General features: G+C 38.2%; 1 protein-coding gene and 1 long non-coding RNA gene across 2 annotated transcripts; both read right to left on the bottom strand.

Annotated features, from left to right (window-relative positions):
- Positions 1–400: 400 nt before the first annotated feature.
- Positions 401–17,497, bottom strand: MOK (MOK protein kinase). The gene is given in 14 exon segments (XM_040600329.1): positions 401–430; positions 1,158–1,311; positions 3,314–3,395; positions 4,001–4,221; positions 4,632–4,723; positions 7,160–7,330; positions 8,210–8,288; positions 8,790–8,865; positions 12,473–12,543; positions 14,157–14,246; positions 16,037–16,084; positions 16,086–16,147; positions 17,004–17,105; positions 17,474–17,497. Coding segments are annotated over 11 exon segments (1,026 nt in total). The 3' UTR covers positions 401–430; positions 1,158–1,311; positions 3,314–3,395; positions 4,001–4,010.
- A 46-nt stretch (positions 17,498–17,543) lies between these two features.
- On the bottom strand, positions 17,544–20,875 carry LOC121092070. Its single transcript, XR_005829177.1, has 2 exons — positions 20,743–20,875; positions 17,544–17,912 (listed from the first exon to the last, which is right to left on the bottom strand). It is a non-coding gene; the product is annotated as an uncharacterized LOC121092070 (long non-coding RNA).
- Between the last annotated feature and the right edge of the window lie 895 nt (positions 20,876–21,770).

The raw sequence follows: 21,770 nt of genomic DNA, 5'->3' as shown, positions 1-21,770 counted from the left end.
AGATGATTAACTGTAACAGCAGTAAAGCTCAGCCACTCACTCTATGTACACACACCCCCCGGCACTTTTAAGGTACCGTGGTCAGGAGCATATTGTCTGCTCCGAACTGGAGGAAAGACAGCATCCCTCCAGTATGGGTTTCAACAAAAGGAGAAAGAGCAGTTAGCCATACCATTACGTTCTGCCGTTTAATTCTCCCTTTATTATGATGTACTTGCTCTACTGGTGTAGAACACTTCCTCCACTAAAATTCTGCTTATGTATTTGTTCAGTCCTAGCAAGAGGAATCTGCTGTTCCTCTGCCGTACCTAGGAGGAGCGGCAGCAATACAGGTTTCCCTGCAGAGCCTTGTTCGTGGCCTTAATTTACAAGGACTCTTGCCAGGGCTGGGATTTTTTTGCATTCTTGCTGTTGAGATTCTGGGAGTTTGCTAGAAAGAAACAGAATAAAATGGGCAAAGATACAGTAGGCCATGATGCAGGTGCAATTCAACTTGGATAGTCCAATTTGAATCAATACTGAAAAATTACTCCCATGGTATGCACCACAAATATTTAGCCTGCTAACATTTTCACATTTTAAAAAAATCTGCTAGTAAATGTCATGTTGGTCCTCAGTACAGTATATGAAAGTAACACCTTCTTCAAGACATGAAGACAAACATAAGATAGGTGCTTTGAAACAGTAGATCTCAAAAAGACTCATGAAGAACTTGAGTCTCATGAGCTTCCCCTAATTGAAAAGCTACAATGTAGAATTTGGGCATGCTCAAAGTTACCCAGAAGCTGAACGGCAGAACAAGGAATAGGATCCAATGCAGTCACAACTGGATCCCACAAGTGTTGAGATGCCAGTTCTTAAAACCAACCACCAACAAACCAAAAAACCACAACAAAAAAGCCACCAACCGGAAAAGCTCTATTTGAATGAGTCATTATTTTCACAAATGCATAGCCCAATAACATCTCAGAAGAAGAGCTGAGAGCATAAAGGGCCTAACTTTTATTCTAGATTATTAGTATTTTTGTAAAATCTTTATGTTAACACATATTTTACTGCATTAATTAAGCTGTCTTAACTGATTAGAATAAAATGTCTGTCTGGATTTAGAGTATCAATCTCCAATTGATGCTTAAGGGGTGGCTAAGTAACTTTACCGTGATCTGCTGTGCAGTGTGTTTTTTCATAGTGCCTCACGTGCAGCAGTGACCTCCAGTACACCATGCCGCTCGCCTGCCTTCACATTGCTTGTTTTGCACTTTTTTGTTGCACAGAAAATTTTGAAGCAGCAGTCCCAGAGGTGTTTCATTACTGGAAAAAAGTCGATCACCTCCCAGTTATGAGCAGAATAACTTTTAGCAACTATTAAAAAACAAAAAAAAAATTGCAAAACTTATCTTGCATGTGTACTTGGTAGGCACAAGATTTTAAACCCCCCAGCTAAGAATGACTTGCACGTTTTTTAAATAGCAAAACTGTTTTGTAACACATGACCAAATTTAAGTATTGCAAATTAGTTACTGCAAATTTTTAGGAAATCCCGAATTTTAAAATCAGTGGTATCAAATTGCAAATTCAAAGAAAAGTACAAGGCATTTTTATCCTTACTTTGTATAGCACTAGGAAACAGTAATATTATATTAAATTGTTGCTGCTTATCCCTGTGTAAATTTCTGAAACATGGTAAGATACGTGCCTTTACTGCTCTTGCAAGCAACTAGCTGCAATATTAGTCACTTGAAAGTTTCGATTAATGTTAAGATCAACGGCTTGAAGAAAACTATGACTAAATTTTATTTGCTTTTCAATTAGATAAAAAGTTGTTTTATCATTTAACTAGATTATAGTTATGTAAAAACATTTAGCAGTTACAGAAACTGCATCAAAATCAAGCTATCTCATATGGCTGCATAATCTGCACATTCTTGATAAAACCTGAGGTGAAGTTATTGAATACAGGAGGTGAATACTTTCCAGAGTGGACTGAACAATAAAAATTTTTTACATCTAAAAAATATACAAAAGTTAGCTGTCATTTATAATATAATATGAAAATGTGTCTTTTGTAGATAACATTCTATTCCTAATACTGAAGCTGAAAAGAATCCTTTCATGTCATTTTTAACCAACATCCTCCTCCATCAGGTACTAAAAAGATAAAAATACTTAGAAAGTTCAATACAGAGTACGCCCTACGCTCTGCCAGAACAACACTTTAATTAAATATTGATACCCTTCAGGAACAGAATAACAAAATGGTAGGTAAGCAGACCTCATAACCTTGTGGGGGTTTTCTACAAATTGTCAGAGAAACACAAAATAAGGCACTTCCGTTCGTTAGATCTTAGTTGTGCTTTTCCTTGCACTCCAAATACTTTACAAGGTGGTCAGTAACCTCCTCCTCTTCGTTTTATAGCATGTAAGTGGAAATGTTTCAGGGAAGACTTAAGTGCCTTCTGTTTCTCAGACTGTTCAGGAGACAACAAAAGTTTGAAATACACTCTGCAAAACACATTTTGCTATTGCACTTCAATGAGCAAGTCAAACTCTATACCTTGATCTAACAGACTGTTACACTGTTACACAAGGGTTTCACCACTTTCCTGAGGTGCCCGGAAAACTGAAAGCCACGTAGGAATAGGACAGGAAGTCAATTTGGCTACCTCAGAAAGATTTAATTCTGGTGATTCTCAAGGACATCCATGGTTTTGTTTTGGCTTTTTCTGGGCTTCCCTATGAGAATGATTTTGAAATAAACAAGATTCACTTTCTGAGAACACCTTAAGGAATAAAATTACAAGAGAAAATCCAAATAATCAGAAAAAAACCCCAACTCAGCCAAATACGACTTCAGCAATTTTTTTTTTTTTTTTTAATTACTGCCTCACTTGATGTTTCTTGGATTTTTTTCCTGAAGGAACTTCTTACAAAGCCTACACTGATGAACCTCAGAACTAAACTGGTGGGAAAAGTGGCTGCTCCTGTGGAAGGAGAGTCCATGCTTTCAAGGTTAAATGCACAGGAGAAAACAATTTAGGATTTTTTTTCTGCTGTTTTGTTTTTTTGAGAAAAAAAAATTATTTGAGAGTTTTTCATGTAGTACTAACTTCTGCCTCACCCTGCCAGTACAGCAAACCCTTAAGAGTGAATACATTGAGTATTTTTCACATAGCTTGAAAATAAACAAAGTTTTAGTTTGCTAGAATTTTTAATCAGATCTCAATTTTTTGATTTCCAGTGTCAAATACAACTTCAGGATTGTCCCAGATATAATCTAAATACAGGGTAACTACATGTAAAAAAATAAACTTACTTGCTCAAAACGTAGACTGAAGGCCTGAAAAGACAAAAGCACATTTTCTGTCTCTGCCACAACTTCATCTGTAAAACTTCAGCTTAAAGGCAGCAAAAAGAGGATGACCATATTTAAAAGAAAAACGTGGAACTGACCCTTTACGTAATAGCAACTATGACAAGAGTCTACTGAAGGGATGATGTGGTATCACGGCTTCTAAACTCAAACTCATGTGTTTCAGGGCTTTGGGAGGAGGTGGGGGGCCTGCATCAGCCCATAAGGATCAGTATTCAGGCAGACTGAATAAATCCAAGTAATCAGCTTAAGTTAAACATTTGTTTCTAGCTAACAAGCTCAGTGACACAAATTACTTTCTCTAAATGTGCTGACAATTCTTCCACTTAAGTATTACCCGTCTTTGAAACTTGCCACGAATGCAGAGGTAATTGGCCTGATGTATTTCCTAGTAATCTTAATTTACTGTGCATGGCCAAAGTTTGTTTATCAGCTGCCCTAAAAAGCTGAGGGGTGGGAGTGGAGAATAAAAGAGAAAAACATCAGTTGTGCTTTAGGTGAGGTTTGGACTCATTGCAAAGAATTATGTTGACTGAATTAGGTTCATTGTATTGCAAGCTAAGTACTAGCACTGTAAGCAAGCTTAATTTCAGTCCACTTTAAATAATAAATACACAGTGCTCCCCCCACCTTTTTGATTTTAGTCTTCAAGGATGAAGTGATTTGAAGTCACTTGCCAGAGTTCTTGAAAATAAGGGTGCTGTAATGCTTGATGGGCAGCAATTCTCTCATCAGGATCATATTTTATCATTGCATACAGGACACAGAAGCCTTTGGGAGACAAACTGTGCACAAGAGGAGGTACTCCTTTTCCTTTTTTAAAGGGGAAATCAAAACTCGCAGTCCTTGACCTGTGTTAAGCAAGTTGAGAACAAACAGTTATTCATGCATATTCTGAGAGAATTACAATTTACGGAAAAGAATTTATTTTCATCTGCTTTAGGTAAACTTTTATTAGGTACAAGTAAGTAATACTTGGAAAAAAAATGTTTTCTTTCCTAACAAGTTATGTCATTGGCCCTAAAGATACTATGGAAATAAAAGGCTAAGTAAGGTTCAGATTTCCTCTGCTCTGCCTACAAGGATCACGAATGCATGACGTCTCTGGGTGAAGATAGAAGATACTGCTCTTTGGTCAGCAGATGTCACAACAGAACAAGATTTTTGTTGTGGTTCCCTGATCAGAAATTGCACACAGTTGTACAGTTATACTGTGGATATTTAAACAGTGAGATTAATAACTATGGGACTGCATACTTACTACTTGAACCTGTTGAGAGTTTTGTTAGCAGAAGCGCCTATAACGTCATGGATTTTGGAATTTTGGTCCAGCTTCAGGTCCAGGAAAGAAGGCTGAAAACCGCAAGGTAAGAGATGCAATTAGCACTAGAGAAGACACATTTAAACTAGTTCAAGTGGTATAGCTGCCACTTTGGTTAACAAAATTTCAGTTACAAGGAAGATACATTTTAGTGTTACTCATTTGTGGACAGTTTAATACCAACCAACCATTGAAGGATAATATGTGAACAGCAGATCAATACAACTGCATGCATGTTTGGATGGAAAGAGTAGCTGGGGTTATTAAACAGAAACCTGTAGTTACCCTTTCCTCACAGCTTTGGGATAAAATATGTAACAAGAACATCGCCTGTGATGAAAGGCAATGGATATAGGACTGTGTTTTCTTCTAGTCAAGTGGCAAATCCCAGAAGACAATGTGTTTTCCTCATTTTAAGACACCAGAGTCAAGCAGTCTCCTCTTGCGGTGTATGCACACAGAAATATACAAAAACCATTCCATTCCTAACACACAGGTTCTTTGCAAGCAGCAATACTGGGAATATGGTAATTTGAACTGTATTCCTGAGCTTGATCCTCAGCTAATATAAAACTTGCCTGAAGTCCTTGAAAATACTGTTATCACAACAGAGCAATTTAACTTAACAAATAAGGTCCACAAACATTTGTTTCTTGCTAACATGTGTTGGTTTTTTTCCTTGAGAAAAAGTTCCTTAGCAGAACATTTCCTTGAGCTTATAATTTAAGAAACATTTCAGTAGCACCACATGATTCTTGAAAGCAAAACAATCAGCCCTCTTTGTGGACAGGGGAAACTTCTTTAAACCATTCCCAAATTCAATCAAACAGCTGCCTGCACACTTCTCTCTATGTCTTCATAAAGCTCTGAGTAGAGGAAGGAGAAAAAAGAGATCTGATGGATGTTGTGCCGTTATATCAAGACAAGCAGCTGGTAATAGCTTGTGTGTGATCTACAAAAATGTGCTGTCTCTAAATGTAAAACTATAACATAGTGAAGAACAACTGTGCAATCCACAAAAAAATGTAATCCAAGAACAATAATTTGTAATGAACAGAAAGAGGAAGACCAAGATTTGAAGGATAAGGACAGCTGAGTAGAAGAGTTAAAAATTCTTACGCACTATGGTGTTAAAGCATAAAGGATTACACAAACATGCAACAGCAGAAATGGCAAGATATACTTAAAAAGAAACAAACCTTCCATAACTTCCTCTAGCTTGGCAAGACTGTACCTTTTTTAATTTGGTAATTTCCAATAAACATCCCTCATTTCTCTCTGAACACATTTATCAGGTGTCTGAAAATGTGCAATGGTTACAAAGAATGAAATTTGTTATATTAAGCTAAAATTATGAGGACATATCTTTAAGGGTTTTTTGCCCTAAGAAAACTTAAGTCTGCAGCATGTAATTTTCTTGCCAAACTTCAAAGCCCACCTGATTCAAATTGAAATGGAAAAAATGGCATTTTTTAAAGCTTTTGGTCCCAATTTACTTTGCAAGAGAACTGCCACATTTGGGATTTTTCTGTTAACAGTTTTCTGACCGAAGCAGAACTGTTTCTACAAGTTAGCAGGCAAAGCATAAGGGTTGTCATTTAATGTGATAGTGACGGCAGCAGCTGCACTTGCCATGTGGAGGAGGAGGAAAGAAGCAAAGCAAATGTTACCACTCCTGGTTGCATATCAGAGACAGCAGCGTGGGAGGAGAATAAAGAAGAACTGCCGCTGTTGCTAGGGCACAAAGATAATGGAGAAATACTCATGGTGGTTATTTTTCCTTTTTTCTTGAAGACCATAACAATTTTTTTTTAGTTATAGTTTCATCATCACTGAAAAGCTTTAATCTGAGTTTTCCTGAAGTCTTCCTTCATCGGAATCCAACTTCTAAATATTCCAGGACACCATAAGGTCCTGGCACAAGGGTCTTAAAAACACTCTATTATAAATCAAAGTAGTATATCAGAGAGTATTTTCTCTAATCTCCTCTGTTTTTGCAGAGTAGTAAGTCAAAAAAAGAGAGAAAACATTTACTATCAAGTGCATTAACAGGATTGAGAATCATTAGTAAAGCTCATTGAGAGGAAATGAGCTATACTCTATCCAGAGATAAAGCAGAAAAAATAATTTTTAACCAAATTAAAATACGAAGCAAACCAGGGGGGGCAGGGCGAAGACCAAACAACAAAACAACCAACTGTACAAGAATGTTATTTACCTTGTAAATAATGTTTTGTTGGTACTATTTACCCTCGAACATCCCACTGCTTTACAATTAACCTGCCATAGGGTGAAGAGAGTGCTAGACAAGACAGGATTGCTGCTTCTTGAACCCTGCAAACTAATCACAGAAGAAGCTTCCACAAAACCATGGAAACAAGATCGTATTACCCATACCACATGCTCCTTATTTCAGTTATTTACCTTTGATTTTCTTGATTAATAATAAGCAAAACCCTCCACTGAACACTGTACCTTGTGACTTCATAGAAAACACATCCAGTACTCCACATAGCAATCTTGTAACTGTAGTAGCCATTTCTAAGTAAGCATTCAGGTGCTCCATACCAGCGTGTGGATACATAGTCCATGTGTGGCTGCTTAGAATAGATAGTCTTACAAGGTCCAAAATTTCTTAACTGCAAAAGTAAAGAAAGTATTTTGACAAATTAAAAACGCTGAAATATTCAAGCAAAGATTTTCCTTAAATGTGTGAAATGGCATCATAAAATAAATCACAGATTACTTTAAGAATAAACTTTCAGAAATCCCAGGCATAGTATTATAGCAGTAAAACTGCATTAAAATAACAAGTAGCTCTGAGCTTGAAGATATCTGTGTCCTATAACGTGCAAATACCATACTGTACATCATTGAAAGACAGACCTAAGAGTTAATTGAAAAGTGTATGGACTACTACTGAAGGGAATACTGCTAAGTAGGACATCTGGATGAAGTTATTTTCTTGGAGTTCTTGTGTTTAGCAGTGATACAATAAGTGGTTTTGGCTTGTCTTTGTAATGGCTTCTCCTGTACACTTCTAAGACTTAAAAGAAAAAATTATCTCCAGAAAATAAAATTTCATAAACTAAACTTTGAAATCCTTGCTTTTCAGACAACAGGGAAATAACATTCTGAAACTGTCAGGAGAATAGATTTCAATGAAGACATCTTCTGAAAGCTAGTACCTTCTGCTATTTTGTAGGAATCACATCCACTATATGCAGGAACTGAATGCAGAAAGAGCGAGCTGCAGAAGCGAACCTCATTGCTTGTTTCTAGGTTAACACAGAGAGGAAATTATGTATTAAGAGGATAAAGAACAGTTTTTTAGATTGGACTGAACATATGCAGGCTGTAATGCATCTGATTCATTTCAGCTTTTAGCCAGTAACAAATTTGCTTGTTCACTCCTCTAGATCAGGAATATGGTATTGGAGACAAGGTCTATATATTTCTTTAAACCTGTACTTTTATTCATGAAGAAGCATTACCTTCTCAGAGTTGATATATTTCACTTTTAAGTATTCTCACATAAAATTAATTACCTTTATTAATACGTTTTCTGGTTTCACATTTCTGTGAAATACCCCATTTCTGTACCACTATAAACACACCAGAGAGAAGAGTTCAGTAAAAGATAAACATTATCTATGCTTTCAGTTACTTGCAAAAACATACTTAAAGAAACTAACACTTTCTTCAAACTTATCCACAGCATAGTAAAAAACCCGAGTTTTGCCACCATGGTGAGACAACAGCTACAGGTATCGGAAAAGGGAAAATTCAGGAAGGGGAGGCCAGGCTTTCTGCTTTTGCTTTCGCCAGGGTGACCAAAGGATTGCAAGGGCCACTCCCTCCCAGGAGGGCTTCCCGCAGCAAGTACTGCAGCTCCTTTGGGTGCTGGCAGCAGCGTGGGCTGCCCGCTTGCTGCCTTCCAGGGCTCTGCTAGCGGCAAAGCTGCATCTCGGCAGTGACCTTTTTTTCTGCCTGCAGCAGTCTGCTGCCCAGACAATTGTATGTCTCTGCTTAGAGATGACCCTGAAATAAATGTACGATACATTTACTGTAAAGCTGTTGCTGAACCACGTCTCTTACCTATGTATGTAATCAAGAAATTTGCATAACTGGTACATGTAGTTCATCCCCCCACCCTGTAATGGCTTTCTTCTTCCTAGAATTAAATTTGAACTTGCACAAGTCCTTTTTAGCAAACAACAAATAAAAAACCCAACAACTTTTCAGCTTCCAATAGTGCATTGATAGTACCTTTTTCAATTATACTATTTCTGTCATTTATAGCTAGCTTTCTAATCCATTTTCCACTCAACTTCAGGCATAATTTAGATTTCAATATGCACCAGAATAGCTCGGCTACAGACTATTGAACTGACAGTTGTTAATCTGCCTTAGCTTTTACTGCATGTCTTTCTTAGTATATTTCCCCAAGTTCTAACAGAACTGCAATATTTCACTTCTAAACATCTAATTTCTTCTCTAAACAATGTATCTGTCCTTAAGGTTCAAGATTCATTTCAATCACCTCAAATTACTGCAACACTGAAATGACTGTGATTCACATTCGACTTGCAAATTAATGGTTAACCTATGTAGTTTAGCTTGCCATTGCCATTGTGCAATAACGACTATTATAAAATTTATCTGTTTTTCAGAGCCATTCCGTAACTACTCAGCTTTTTTCTTTTATAGGCTCCAAAGGCCTTTTAATCTTGCTGTAATGCCTTTATGTAACTCTGCAATGTCATCAAGGGAGGCAGAAATGATCGCATTTTTGAAAAACAAAGCAGGTACTGATCTGCCTGATGACAGTAGTATGAGTAATTGGCTGGGGAGGAGGAAGGAGATGATCAGGACAATAACCCATTGAGGCTGCAAGTCCTAGCGGCCAGCAGGACTTGTGTTCCTAACTGATTACAGTCCTCCTCCAGTCAGCTGCATAATCCACTGAGCAGGATTAGATAAGAAAGTACTTGACACAGAGTACCATTTACATTGGGAATTGTACTATTATTACCCCAGTAGAGATAAATGGTATTTCAACATCAGGATTTTTGCCATTTATTGTAGAAAAGATTTTATAAAAATGCAGCTATTCAAACCAACTGGGATTATTACTAGTATTTAAGAAATCAGGCCTTCACAAAAAGAAGTCATGCTCAATTGTTTTTTCATTACAGGCCACTAGTAAAATCTGAGGCCGATGCTCTTCTACTTCCAGATTTATCATTAGAAAAACCTTTTTTGGAATTAATGATGAAGTGTATCATAAGGCAGCAGCACTTGAGCCTAAAATTGTTTTCGCTTGAGGTATCTTCCCCACCTCTCTGAGACATAATTTTTTCATCATTTTAAATGACCAAATTGTTCTTGCTTAAACAAAAGGCAAGACTATTTTTCAGTTATTAAATGACCTGTGAACTGTTCTCCTAATTACATAAGTGTTTCTATACACCTTGTTAAATTAGAAATTCACTTTCAGTCAACCTCTGCTTCAAGTTTCGATTCATTACAAAACTTTGTACAAGCTTGCCTCTTGTTTTCCAACCTAAAGTATTTTTAAATTGGTCTGCACCTATATTAAACTTAATTTTGCAAAATACAGAGTAGCTGGGAAATAAGAAGTATTCACATTACTATACACTGTAGGTATTTATAAAAGACTCCAAATCATCCAAGATATAACTCCTTTTGTACACTCTGAAAACTGTTTTGTGACAGAGCATCGCCAATGAAAAATTTAATTGTTTTACAAATTAGTAATGCACTCCTTCAAATCACAATGCTGAAAGTTCAAAAGGAGCTCCTTCTACTTGCCATTGTTTTCTGGATATCCTCAGTCAGTAAGTGTTCTGGCTCAGAACTATGATAAATTTTCCAATATAATTACGTACTTGGAATCTTTGCCATATTTATTGTTTGAAATGACTGCCACAAGTTACATTTCTTGACTTTGCAATAAGCCACAAGTAGAGTTGGCTGGGGAAGAAAATAAAAACTATTTCTGCCCCATAGGAAATTGTGGTGTTGACACATCGCCTTTGAAACACAAAAATTAATTTCTGAAAAATCCAACACAGTTGACACAAATGAAATGCTAATACTTCAAAATATCAAAATACTTTTAAAAATTTATTATACTCTCAATAGGAATCTGTTGTTCATTTTCCCATTTTATTCTGTGATTTAACAAGCTCTACCCCCTGTGCCACCACCTTATACAAGGTGAAAAAAAGACATTATATCATGTGAAACTAAATCCACACACAGAATCCAGACCATAAAGAACCACCAGCAATTTATAGAAGTTCAGGTAAACCCAGATTAATGTTCCAATAACCCCTAACTGCAGCGCTTCAGATTACAATTGAACGCAGATTTCATTTTGAACTGATTCACCATGCCATAGAAAAGGTTTTTAAAACTAAGTGTGGGAAAACAATCTTCACATGGAAAACCTGAATTTGATAAAAATTGTATTTTAAAATAGAAGAAGCATAACAGAACATACTTAAACTATTAGACTAATTTCCATCTGTATACAACACTTAATATAGAGGCTTTTTCACGTGAAAAGAATGAGAGAGACACTGAGAAATGTAATCAAATGAAAGCAAATATTCTGTGGTTAAAAAAAAAAAAAAAAAAAGAGAAGGCATTTAAAGAACAAACCTAAACATTCTGGTTTATCATAACTAAAGTACAGTATCTTTCCTGGAAGGAGAAGATACAGGATTGTTTTTAACGCACTAGACTAACTTACTATCAATGAAGACTCCTTCCTATATGCTCTTACTCTGACTTTACAACTTAACCAATTTTTCCTAGAAAAAGAAAATGTTTTATTAAAGCCAGCAAATACTAATGTCTGCTTCAGTGATCCACAAACAAATGTATTTTAATCTCAACTTTTTATATAGGTCAGGAAAGGGGTTATTCCTTTTGTTTGAGATCTGAATACTCAGTGTCACTAACGTAATGTTTGGGATCAAGTCTTTTACCTATTCTGTTACACTGAACGCCAGTTGCACGCTCAGTTATTTAAATGAATCTCCCAACTGTTTAAATATTACAAATTTTTAACTATTCAGAAAAAAAATCCTCTTTTAGTATTTCATTATAAGTAAGTACCCCTTGATTTGCTGTATCCAGTTCCTTTGGTGTCTATAAGAGATTTGGTTTTAAATCAGCTTTTGTTCTAAATGTTCTTTGTAGGAACTCTTCCTTAAGCTTTACAATCTCCAACCTGCTCCAACAAACAGCTCCAGAATTTTTAAATACAGGCGGTCTCAGAGAACAATGTTATTTTATAGCAAAAACTTGGTAAAGGGCATTTTTACTAGATATAAAAATTGGAGAACATTATTCATTGGTTCAGTAGTTTTTGAAACAAATAGGAATACTTCTCTTGTTATATCACTACAGTGCTGACATAACGAAAACCCCATTCAAGTTGTATTTTTTGTTACATAAAGTAATTATTTTGTGTTTTGCAGCCAATGTTGTTTCACTGCTTTTAGCCAAAGTTTGACTGTAGAAATAGATGGCTGTGGGCCTGACTCACTAGAAACCTGCATGCATCCACGCCTTAAACAAGTGGGTATATTGCACTGGAAAGAAACAGAAAGCAAGGCAGTACAGCACAAAATTTCCCTATGACTTTTACAATATGTAACGGTGAACAACCAAGTGAAAAATAATTAATTCCACTTTGTGTTCTACACAAAGAGGGTTTGTGTGTTTCTTAAGCGTACGCTACATACTTTTTATCAGCTCATGAATATTCATGTCCATAAGTTCATATATCAGTGAAAGGGAGCCAGCTTTTTTATCACTTAAGAAACAAATAAGATTTTAAGCTAGAAATAAAATTTACATGTTGATTTGTATACACCGTAGGAAAAAAGTACATAGTTTAACCAGTATTAAAGTGGACGTTTTCATTTTTAATTGATACTTTTTCATAGAAGTTCTTCAACGTAGGTCTGAGGTGTCATAGTTTTAGTTTACACTATCCAAATCATCCATTGCAAAAGTTAACTGATTTATCCTGTCAAGTTATTTGAAGGCATCCTTTCCAGGCATATCACACTGTTCAGTATCAAGAAACTTCCAGTAAACTAACTGATACCATCTTACAATAGAAGACAGGAAAGCCGTTACATATGAATGTACTTCCTAGTTAGGTCACCAGCAGCACTCTATTGCCTGGAGATGAGCACCTGACTAGAATCTGTGTTTTGCTGACAACAGCAATTTTAAGTATTATCACGATATGATAATACATCTGACACTTTGTTCTCCATTTCACTGCCCTGCAGAGGCAGACAGACATCTTTAGGTCTTCAGGTTTTCTTGTGAGATCATTTTACTAAAGCACATCCTCTCCACAACGTTCCATGAACCCAGACAGAAAAAGGTGGAGCGTACAAGCTGCAATTCAGTTTGCAGACAGTGTGAAAGAGCTAGGGGAGCTGGCTGGCCATCTGGGTTACACTTAGTTAACGGCACAGCAGCTGAAGCTGAGAATTCCAGAAAGCTAAGCCGCCGACACGATTACTGGCTTTTCATGTATTTGGAGAAAATGGGCCTGTCAATAACAGCACAGTACCACAGCCTCGAGCAGAAGAGTAAGACAGCCTGAAGAGCCAGAAAAATATGTTTTAGAGCAGTCAACAAGTTTTGTGTCAAGTATTTCAGTAATGAAGTAAATGTCTGCTGTTACATAGTGATGAAGTGTAACACACAGTAATGCAGTAAATGCTGTCATGAAATCTGACCTCTTTGTGAGACAGAACATGTCCCCAGAAGACACTTAAGTGCCTAACGAGGCTAAGGAACCCAACTTTGTCACTGGCTGATCTCTTCCCAAATTCATAGCTCAGCTGCTGTCAAATTCAGAGTTCTAAACTTCTGTTATTTGCAAAGGGGTGTCTGCAAAGCTGGCTTTGAAGCGATACTGCCAATCTGCCTCAATCCCTAGTTCAAACTGACAAGTCAAACCAGGATCTTCGAAGCACCAAAGCCTATTCCAGCAGATATGCTCTGAGTGTGCCTAACCAAAATACTGTCTCCAGTAGACGTGATGTTGTGCAGTTAAAGCACTCACTGGATATGGGACATGGGTTGAAATCACCAGCAACTATTACGTATTATGATATGAAGTTTAGCTATGCTTAAAATATATCTAGTCTATAATTTTAATATTGAGGTTGAAATATTTTTGGTCTTTTGCAAAAGTGCCAGAGAAAGTGAGCACTACATCAGATTTTCTTAATAAAAAAGGCGTAAGGACTTCAGAATTCAACATATTTGTTGGGGTTTTTTTTCTTTCTGTTGGAATGAAGAGCTGATTAAGTGCCTACAGGTTGCCTCTAGACCCAAAAGTTACTGGATATCATGCAAATATAGGAATAAAGAAGAAAGAAATGAAAGCACCATACTTACAAAACAACTTCATGCAACATAAGGATATTAGGATGCAGATTCAACCTCCTTAGTGATAGTATTTCTCTCAGATTATTCACCTGTTTCATACTAAAACTGAATTAGAAAAGACGATGACTGACTTGCAGTCAGGGACTGGATTATAATTGTCTTTCTTCCCTGCCATAAGACTATCAGAACCTACTCCACTTTAGTCTGTAATTGAACTTTCAAGTGCAGGACCTAATAAAAGGTCTGCCTACTTTCTTTCTTTCTTTGTAGAGCAAAGCAGTAATCAGTAAATGGCTTTATGCCTTCTTGCAGCTTGGAGTAGCTGGACTTAGCCGAACAAGTAAGCAGTAATGTATTGCACTCCAGACATCAGTTACCATGCCAAGGAGCTATCTGGGAGGAATTTGGTGTTGCATTATATGTATGATGCTGTTTATTCTGCGCCAGTGTAGCATACATTCCAACTGCTGCTCAGCATGATGCCGAAAGTGACAACCCAGCCCTGCCAAATTTAACATGTAAAATAAAGTTTTGATAGTAACCTCTTACATGTAAAATAAACACTATTCAACTGTTGTTTAATTATGATGTTGTCCTCCTAGACTATAATAAAAAATAACACTACACACTACAGAAACTCTGGAAAAGAAGCAGGAAACAAAGAGCTTTGCACACTACTTAATGGATCAGAACAGGATACATTGGCCTTTTCACAGTCAGATGTAAAGCTAAACACCCAAACAGTATTTCCCAATTTGAAACTAGGAGAAATACTTTGTACAGCCAGGTTCTGCTTAAAACACTGTTACCTGTTGCTAAAAGAGTTAATTTCATCAGCAGACCTTATTGGTCAATTATCAAAGGGTTAAAGGCCTAAAAGATGTTTTAAACATGCTACATGAAAAAAAGAGTCTGCTTGTTATGCCCTGCCACTGAATTGGTATACTATCTGCCCTTGATATAGTTAGGCAATTAAATAATCTTTTGATTGGACAATTTGGTCAGTTGTAGGTAATGTACAAATGGACCAACAGTTCTCTAATAACACAACAGAGAATCAGAAGCTACATTAGTTGAAGATATTTGAGTTATCTTTTTTGTTTTTAATTTACAGCCTTTGCAACTCCGAGTTACATTGTGAAATCTCACCTAAGAGCAAAATGTTCCATTTTACTTTGTATGTACAAATGTATCACTCCCACCAATTTCACTAGGAACTTAATAAATTTAACTGAGAATACAAAATCAGTGACCCAAAAGACACTGTTTGTCACTTACGTATTTGGAGGAGAATGTCAAGTCTATGTCTACTTCCACACAGCCCTCTCCTCTGTTTTCCTGACTGGTAAAAAGCACCTATTTTGTGACCATATAAGATCTTGCTGACGTATATAATTAAACATAAATGCAAATACGAAGTAGAACTAATGCTATACATGGAGTAAAGACAAATAACATGTTTTTGACCTGCATTAAAACAATATTTAAAGTAAGACTGAAAAAAGTGTTGTCTAGGGGGAAGACCGACACATTTCTTCTTCCTGCGATTATTATTTACAGCAAAAAGGAAAACAGCACACGTATATTCAGTGCATCTGGCACAGCAGAAATCAACTATTTTGTCCTCACGCTTCTCGTTCCACCCTGGACCCAGTGGCCAGGCAGAATTTAGTACAGTGGATGACATCAATTAGAATACTCAAGGAAATAACCCAAATCCCAAATGGAAAGGCCTGGCACAATCAGTAGCAGAGGCCCCTTTTTGTATGTACTACATGCAAACCTTTTTAATACACATGTACTCAAAAAACTTCACTTAGTCTTAATTTCACATTTCCTCACCAAATTTAAATGAGTTTTTCTGTAGTACTATGATGAATTATGCATACCTTTCAAAATGTGGCTTCATGTGTTTACAGGCATAGTAATTTCCATCCCAAAGACTGTGTCTTCAGTATATCAGAAAATGTTCCCTCTCCTATCTGACCAGTTGGTTTAGTCTAAAAACAAAATTATACCATTTCAGTATGTTTAAAATACAAATTGTTATGAAGATTTATGGTTTTGATCCATATTTGATTTGTTAAATTCTAACAGAAAACTTCTTTTTTAAAAAAGGTGGGGTTTGTTAACACACTAGTTAATTGAGAGAAAATATAATGAATACCAGCCAATGAAGTTTTGCTGCCCATATTACAGAAATCTATATTCCTGAAAGTAAAATACATTAATTCCATCTTGGACAATGAACTACTACCTCCTTGCTCACAGACACAATGCCTCTGCACACAACATTTCATTCTCTTTAATGCTGCAGCACATTAGCAACTCGTACCTGAACTTACTTTTTGCTTCTTTCACCAAAAAACCCAACATTTGTTTACATTGTACTGAAAACATAAAGTTATCTTAAAAAGCAAGTGTATCTTGTCATTGTTCCATCATGTGGGTTTTGCTGTTGTGGTGTTTTTGGGGGCTTTTTTTTGTTGGGGTTTTTTTGGTTGGTTGGTTGGGTTTTGCTGTGGTATTTTTGGTTGGGTGGTTATTTTCATTTGTTTTTGTTCCCCGCCCCCCCCCCCCTTTTTCTTTTTTAAGCAAAGCAGCTCCTGCAGTTCCTGATTTTAAAGCTTCCACACTAGGCCAAAGTGCTTGAAGAAGTGCATCAAACACAAGGATGCTGAAATCAGTCAAATCTAGTTCTGTAGAACTTTAAGAGATGAAACAGATAACATAAGGATTATGACAAAAGCTTTATGTATATTAGTTTTCCAGTCGCCTCCTAATTGCCTTCAGAACTGACATTTATTTTCTTTCCTCCTTTATTCTCCTTCACCTTTGTGATTAACTGTTCCTTACCAATCCCAGTGCCTGGTTCCCTTCACCCACTTCATCCTCCCGTTTCCCTTTATTTTTAGCACCTACAGATTCTATCCTTGACAATTCTTCCAGTAATTCCACCTAAGCAAAACCCAATTCTGGTTAGCTTTATGCTGCTGTTGCTTTTGACATAGTCTTATTATTTAAGAAAGAACCAAACCCAGTTATTTTGAGGGAGGCAGACCTGGAAAGCTTTTTCATCATACTCAACCCGTTTAAGGAAGTCAGAATAACTGTAGGAGTCTTAAGCTATGTCGATAGCAGTAAATTCAGTGAAGTGTACTTGTCTGTATTAGTTACTGTGACAACAGTTCCTGGCCTCGATTTGACCTCTGACAACCACCGCTCTCTTAGGCATCTTCCCAGCCTTATGTGAGGACTCCTTCTAAGGTCATTTCTCCAGCAGTTTCTGTCCTACTGCCTTGTTTTGGAAGATAAAGAGAATTTACTAGCATAGATGTGGGGCATTTCATGCCAGTTGCTCTTTGTGTCCAAGATTTCCAGATATGTTTAATTTACAAGTATAAATACAGCCTCACAGTGGAGAAAGCCTGCCAAGACTTTTGTGGAGGGAAAAGTTACTTAAGCAGGGACATTCTAACACTGTCTTCCAACTTGCAATCAGTTTGTGTGGTCTTCATCTCTTTTCTCCTCCCCGACTTTCACACTTACTCCTGTTAAAAATAAAAAAAAGGTCTTTCCTTTCCTTGTGATCCAAATGTTTGTATTTTAATTAGTAGAAATTTTCCCCTTGCAAATCCCTCTTTCTCCAATACAGTAGCAGCACTTCTGTGAGACTTGTCAGTTGCTCTTCTAATTTTTATCACCTGGTGCTTAGGTTTTCTGATCATTATCTGCTGTATCATAAACTAATTAGGTCATCTAAATCTGAAAAATAGGAGAAAGCAGAGTAATTTGAAATCAATGACACCATCTAACGCACTCTATACAGACAATTTACATTTAGAACTATTTTAAAAGCAGAAACAGACTTTGAAAATTATTATGGGTAAAGGAGCAATCTCTAACAGAGACTTCAAAATAGGGAAGAGACCAGCAGACTGTTTAATTCATTTGGCCATTATTTAATAACTGGCCAGTAATTGCTTTAAGGAAGGTGATCCCTAGCCTTTGGTGTTCACTAAGCAACATGACTAAGAGCAAGTAACATGCTTTGCCAGTAGCAATCACACTTTGCACCATATTCTCTAACCCTACCTTAAGTTTTACAATCCTATTTAAATAGCTAAATATAAGATGGAGATCAAAAATTCAGAGTACTTAAATACCACTCTTGCATAATTCCAAACAAAAAGTGTCAATGGATTTTTTTTGGTAGCAACAGATCCTCTCCTGTAAGTTACACAGTGGCAATGTTATATGTTCATGTAACATCAGAGCCAGTCCTGTGGCAAAAAAAATCCCAGGTAGATAAGAAAAAAAATTAGCTATTTGTTAACCTACTCTTTGATTCTAATTGATGGCAATCCCATATTTTTATTTTCCTAAATGCAAGTAATTAATTCTCCAGCATAAAAAAAAATACTCAAATCATACGATCTGAAAATAAGATCTTAATATCTATGGTATATCAGCCATAGGTGTTAATGAACCAAAGTACTTCGGCAGACAAACACAGGGAAAGCATTATTGTACAAATTTATTGAAAATATTCGTAGATATATAAAGAAGTCAGACAGTATATGTTTATATAATTTGGTTTTGTTTATATTTTCTTCTAGACATGTATTTTGCCCCTACAAGAGAAGTCCAGATGACAGTGGCGGGCTCAAAATAATTTGATTTTTTAAATTTTATTTTAAACTGAAGAGTTCTAATAGTGTAAGAAGAATTAATTATTTACACACTCTAAAATAGTCTTACAGAACTAAAGAATTTTTTCATATAAGGTTTGTTATTTTAATGTTTTACAACAGAGCGCTATATATACAAAAGAAGAAGCCTGCACTTAAACAACTCAGGCTTTTGCCTGGCACTTAAGAGAGCACCATCCAGTGAAAAGAATGACAGTAAAGACCTAAATGATTTCAATTGACCAAATAAAGTGCAGAATCAAAATGTCTCCGATTCATAAAATCAACATGTAAACTCTCAACAAAATATCACTGAAAATAGGAGAGCTTTTCTCCTAGGGAGAAAATGAGAATGATCATGTGACCCCCTAGTTATTGTTTAATGAGAAGCTGAAAGGAACTCTTGCCACTGTAAGAATAATAACATAAAAGTTTATATAAATAAGAAATAAAATTCAGACCTTAAATGTACTAACAATCTAATACAAATTTTGAATTTGCATTCACAGGCCAAGACTTCTGGAGATTCTTAAAAATCCACTTCAGCATCATATAACTGATCCTTCAAAAGCAACCAGGTGGTAAAAAACCTCACCAAAACAACTGACTTCAAACACATACTGAAAGAGAATAGTCAGGTCAAAGTATGTCAATTGTAAGCTATGCAACTTGGCACAGCTACAAAACGAAACTAATTACTAGCTTGTTTGCCTGAATTTGTGGAACTCGAAGATGATCAGTGCCAGAAGTGTTAAAAATTTTATCAGCATTTTAAGACTGAAAACTTTGAGGATGAAATTGAATGAAGTATTTTAATTACCCTTGCACATAACATTAAAGAATAACATAAAGAATAATCATAACCTAATCATGGGTTAACAATTCTTTCATGGCATCTATAACAAGCTAGACATTACCTAACCTCTTCCTTTTCTCTCCTGTTTCAGCACACAGCTGTTCAGGCTTAGTGGAAAGGCAGATAAAGGTTAGGAAGAATAAATTGTAGCAATCTGGATTAGTCTAACACCAAAAAAAGTGGCCACAAAAATGGCAAGGAGGTAATCATTCAACAGAAGGACAGTTTAATGTGCAAGAAGCTACAGGACCCTGGAAATTAGGAACAATGTAATTCAGAATTATGGGCAAATAATGGAATTCAAAGACTACACCTCTATTGCTGTTAACTACAGAGCATAGAAAATCAGTCATCATTTGGAATTAAAGAATCCAATACAAAATAACAAAAAAGATCGCACTACAATAGTCAAAAAAGGGTATTATAGAAACCTAAAGCAGATTATTTTGCTGCAAAGATGCCAGCTAGCTGAGGAAGAAAAAGCCATGACAATTAAATACATTGATGCTTGTGGGAAGAGAGAAATAACCAAAAAAATGAAGAAAGCAACAAGAAGTTCAAATTCAGCCACAGTCACAAGGCCATGGCACATGATTTCTGTGTTCAGAAACACACCCGATGTGTAGGATGTGACATGGGATGATTTGAGGAAGGATGCTAAGCAATGCAAGGAAAGGCTTGAAGAACAAAGCATGAGAAAAAGCCAGCAGCTTCTGAGAAATTACTCAGAGACCAGAGAGGCTATTCCTTCACAGGGGCGAGGGTAAGATTTATTAGCGCCCTGTTGAAGAGGAGGACTGGCACGCAGAGACCAGCATTTTACGAGTACGGACTCCGTTGGGAGAACTAGGAGCTGGCAATGGGCTGCAGCGATGGCTGTTTCTAAGGGCTACGGTAGCACCTCGGCCCGCCTCCGCCAGGGCGCTCCCCCGGGCCCGGGCCGCCGGCCTCTCAAAGGCGCGGGGCCCACGCCGCCCCTCAGGCAAGGCCCTCTGCCCGCGGCCTCCACACCGCGCAGGGCCCGCTGTTTTCCCCCGCGCCCTCTTACTGTTCATCCCGCCTCGGGTGCAGGTCTCCGGGTGAGCGAGAGAGGCGCCGAGCGCCCCGCGGCCGCCGAGCACCTCCTGGCCCAGCCCGTCCCTCCGCACGCCATGTTGTATTTCCGTCACCCTGGCAACCGCGCAGGCTCCGGCTCCCCGCGCCAGGCTCCGCCCCCGCCCCTGCGCGCCCCGCCCCTCCCCGCCCCCGGCGCACGGCGCGCACGGCGCACGGGGCGCACGGCGCAGGGGGAGCCGCCCCGCCTCTGCTCGCCGCGGCCACTGCGCCTGCTCGGGGGCGCGCAGCAGGGTGTCCGTTAGCCGCACGCGGACGTGGGGGGGTCAGCCGCTCCTCCGGCCGCGGAGTTGCGGTGGGCCGGTGCGTCCGCCTCGGCGCTGCGGCCTGTCAGCCTCCGCCGGTGCCGTGCTGTGCGCGGAGCGGTTCTTCTCCGTTGGCCCGTCCTGCTTGGGGCGGTGGGGTTGAGCTTTCTGTGGGTGAGGGGCTGATGCGCGCGGCCCTCGGTCCGGGCCGCCGAGTACTCCGCAAACCCAGCGGCGGCGCGGACGGCCCTGGCCTGTGTCGGGGCTGGCACACGTGCGCCGGTGCGGGCTCGGGTTGATCTTCGGTGAGCTCCTGATCCCCAGTGGCTTCCCCGTGCCAGTGCAGGTCGCGGTTCCGCGGGGTTCATTTCTGGCTTGGTTAGGCGGGGGCGGTGCGTGTCGCCGGGTTCCGGCTTACAGGAGGAGTAAGCGGGGAGCCGGGGGTCTGCACGGCCCCGCGCCGCTGAACCGGGTTTTCCTCACCGAGCTGTAGTCAGGCGGTCTCCGAAAAAAACACCGTTTTGCAGAGGCGTCCCCGCCCCCCTTCACGGTATTTGCCTTTTGTTGAGCGGACTATTTTAATGTAGGCTTCAAAGCTGAGAAGAAAAGTTCTTTTAAAATGCTGCGTATGCAGTAAAAACCAAAATACTAGGAAATGTGAATCATTTGTCCGTGCAAATTAACATCCTAACAGTGCATTAAACAACCAGAAGAGTAA

This window comes from Falco naumanni, chromosome 7 (genome assembly GCF_017639655.2).
Source record: "Falco naumanni isolate bFalNau1 chromosome 7, bFalNau1.pat, whole genome shotgun sequence".
NCBI classification, from domain to species: domain Eukaryota; kingdom Metazoa; phylum Chordata; class Aves; order Falconiformes; family Falconidae; genus Falco; species Falco naumanni.
This window is presented reverse-complemented; position numbering and strand designations above follow the sequence as displayed.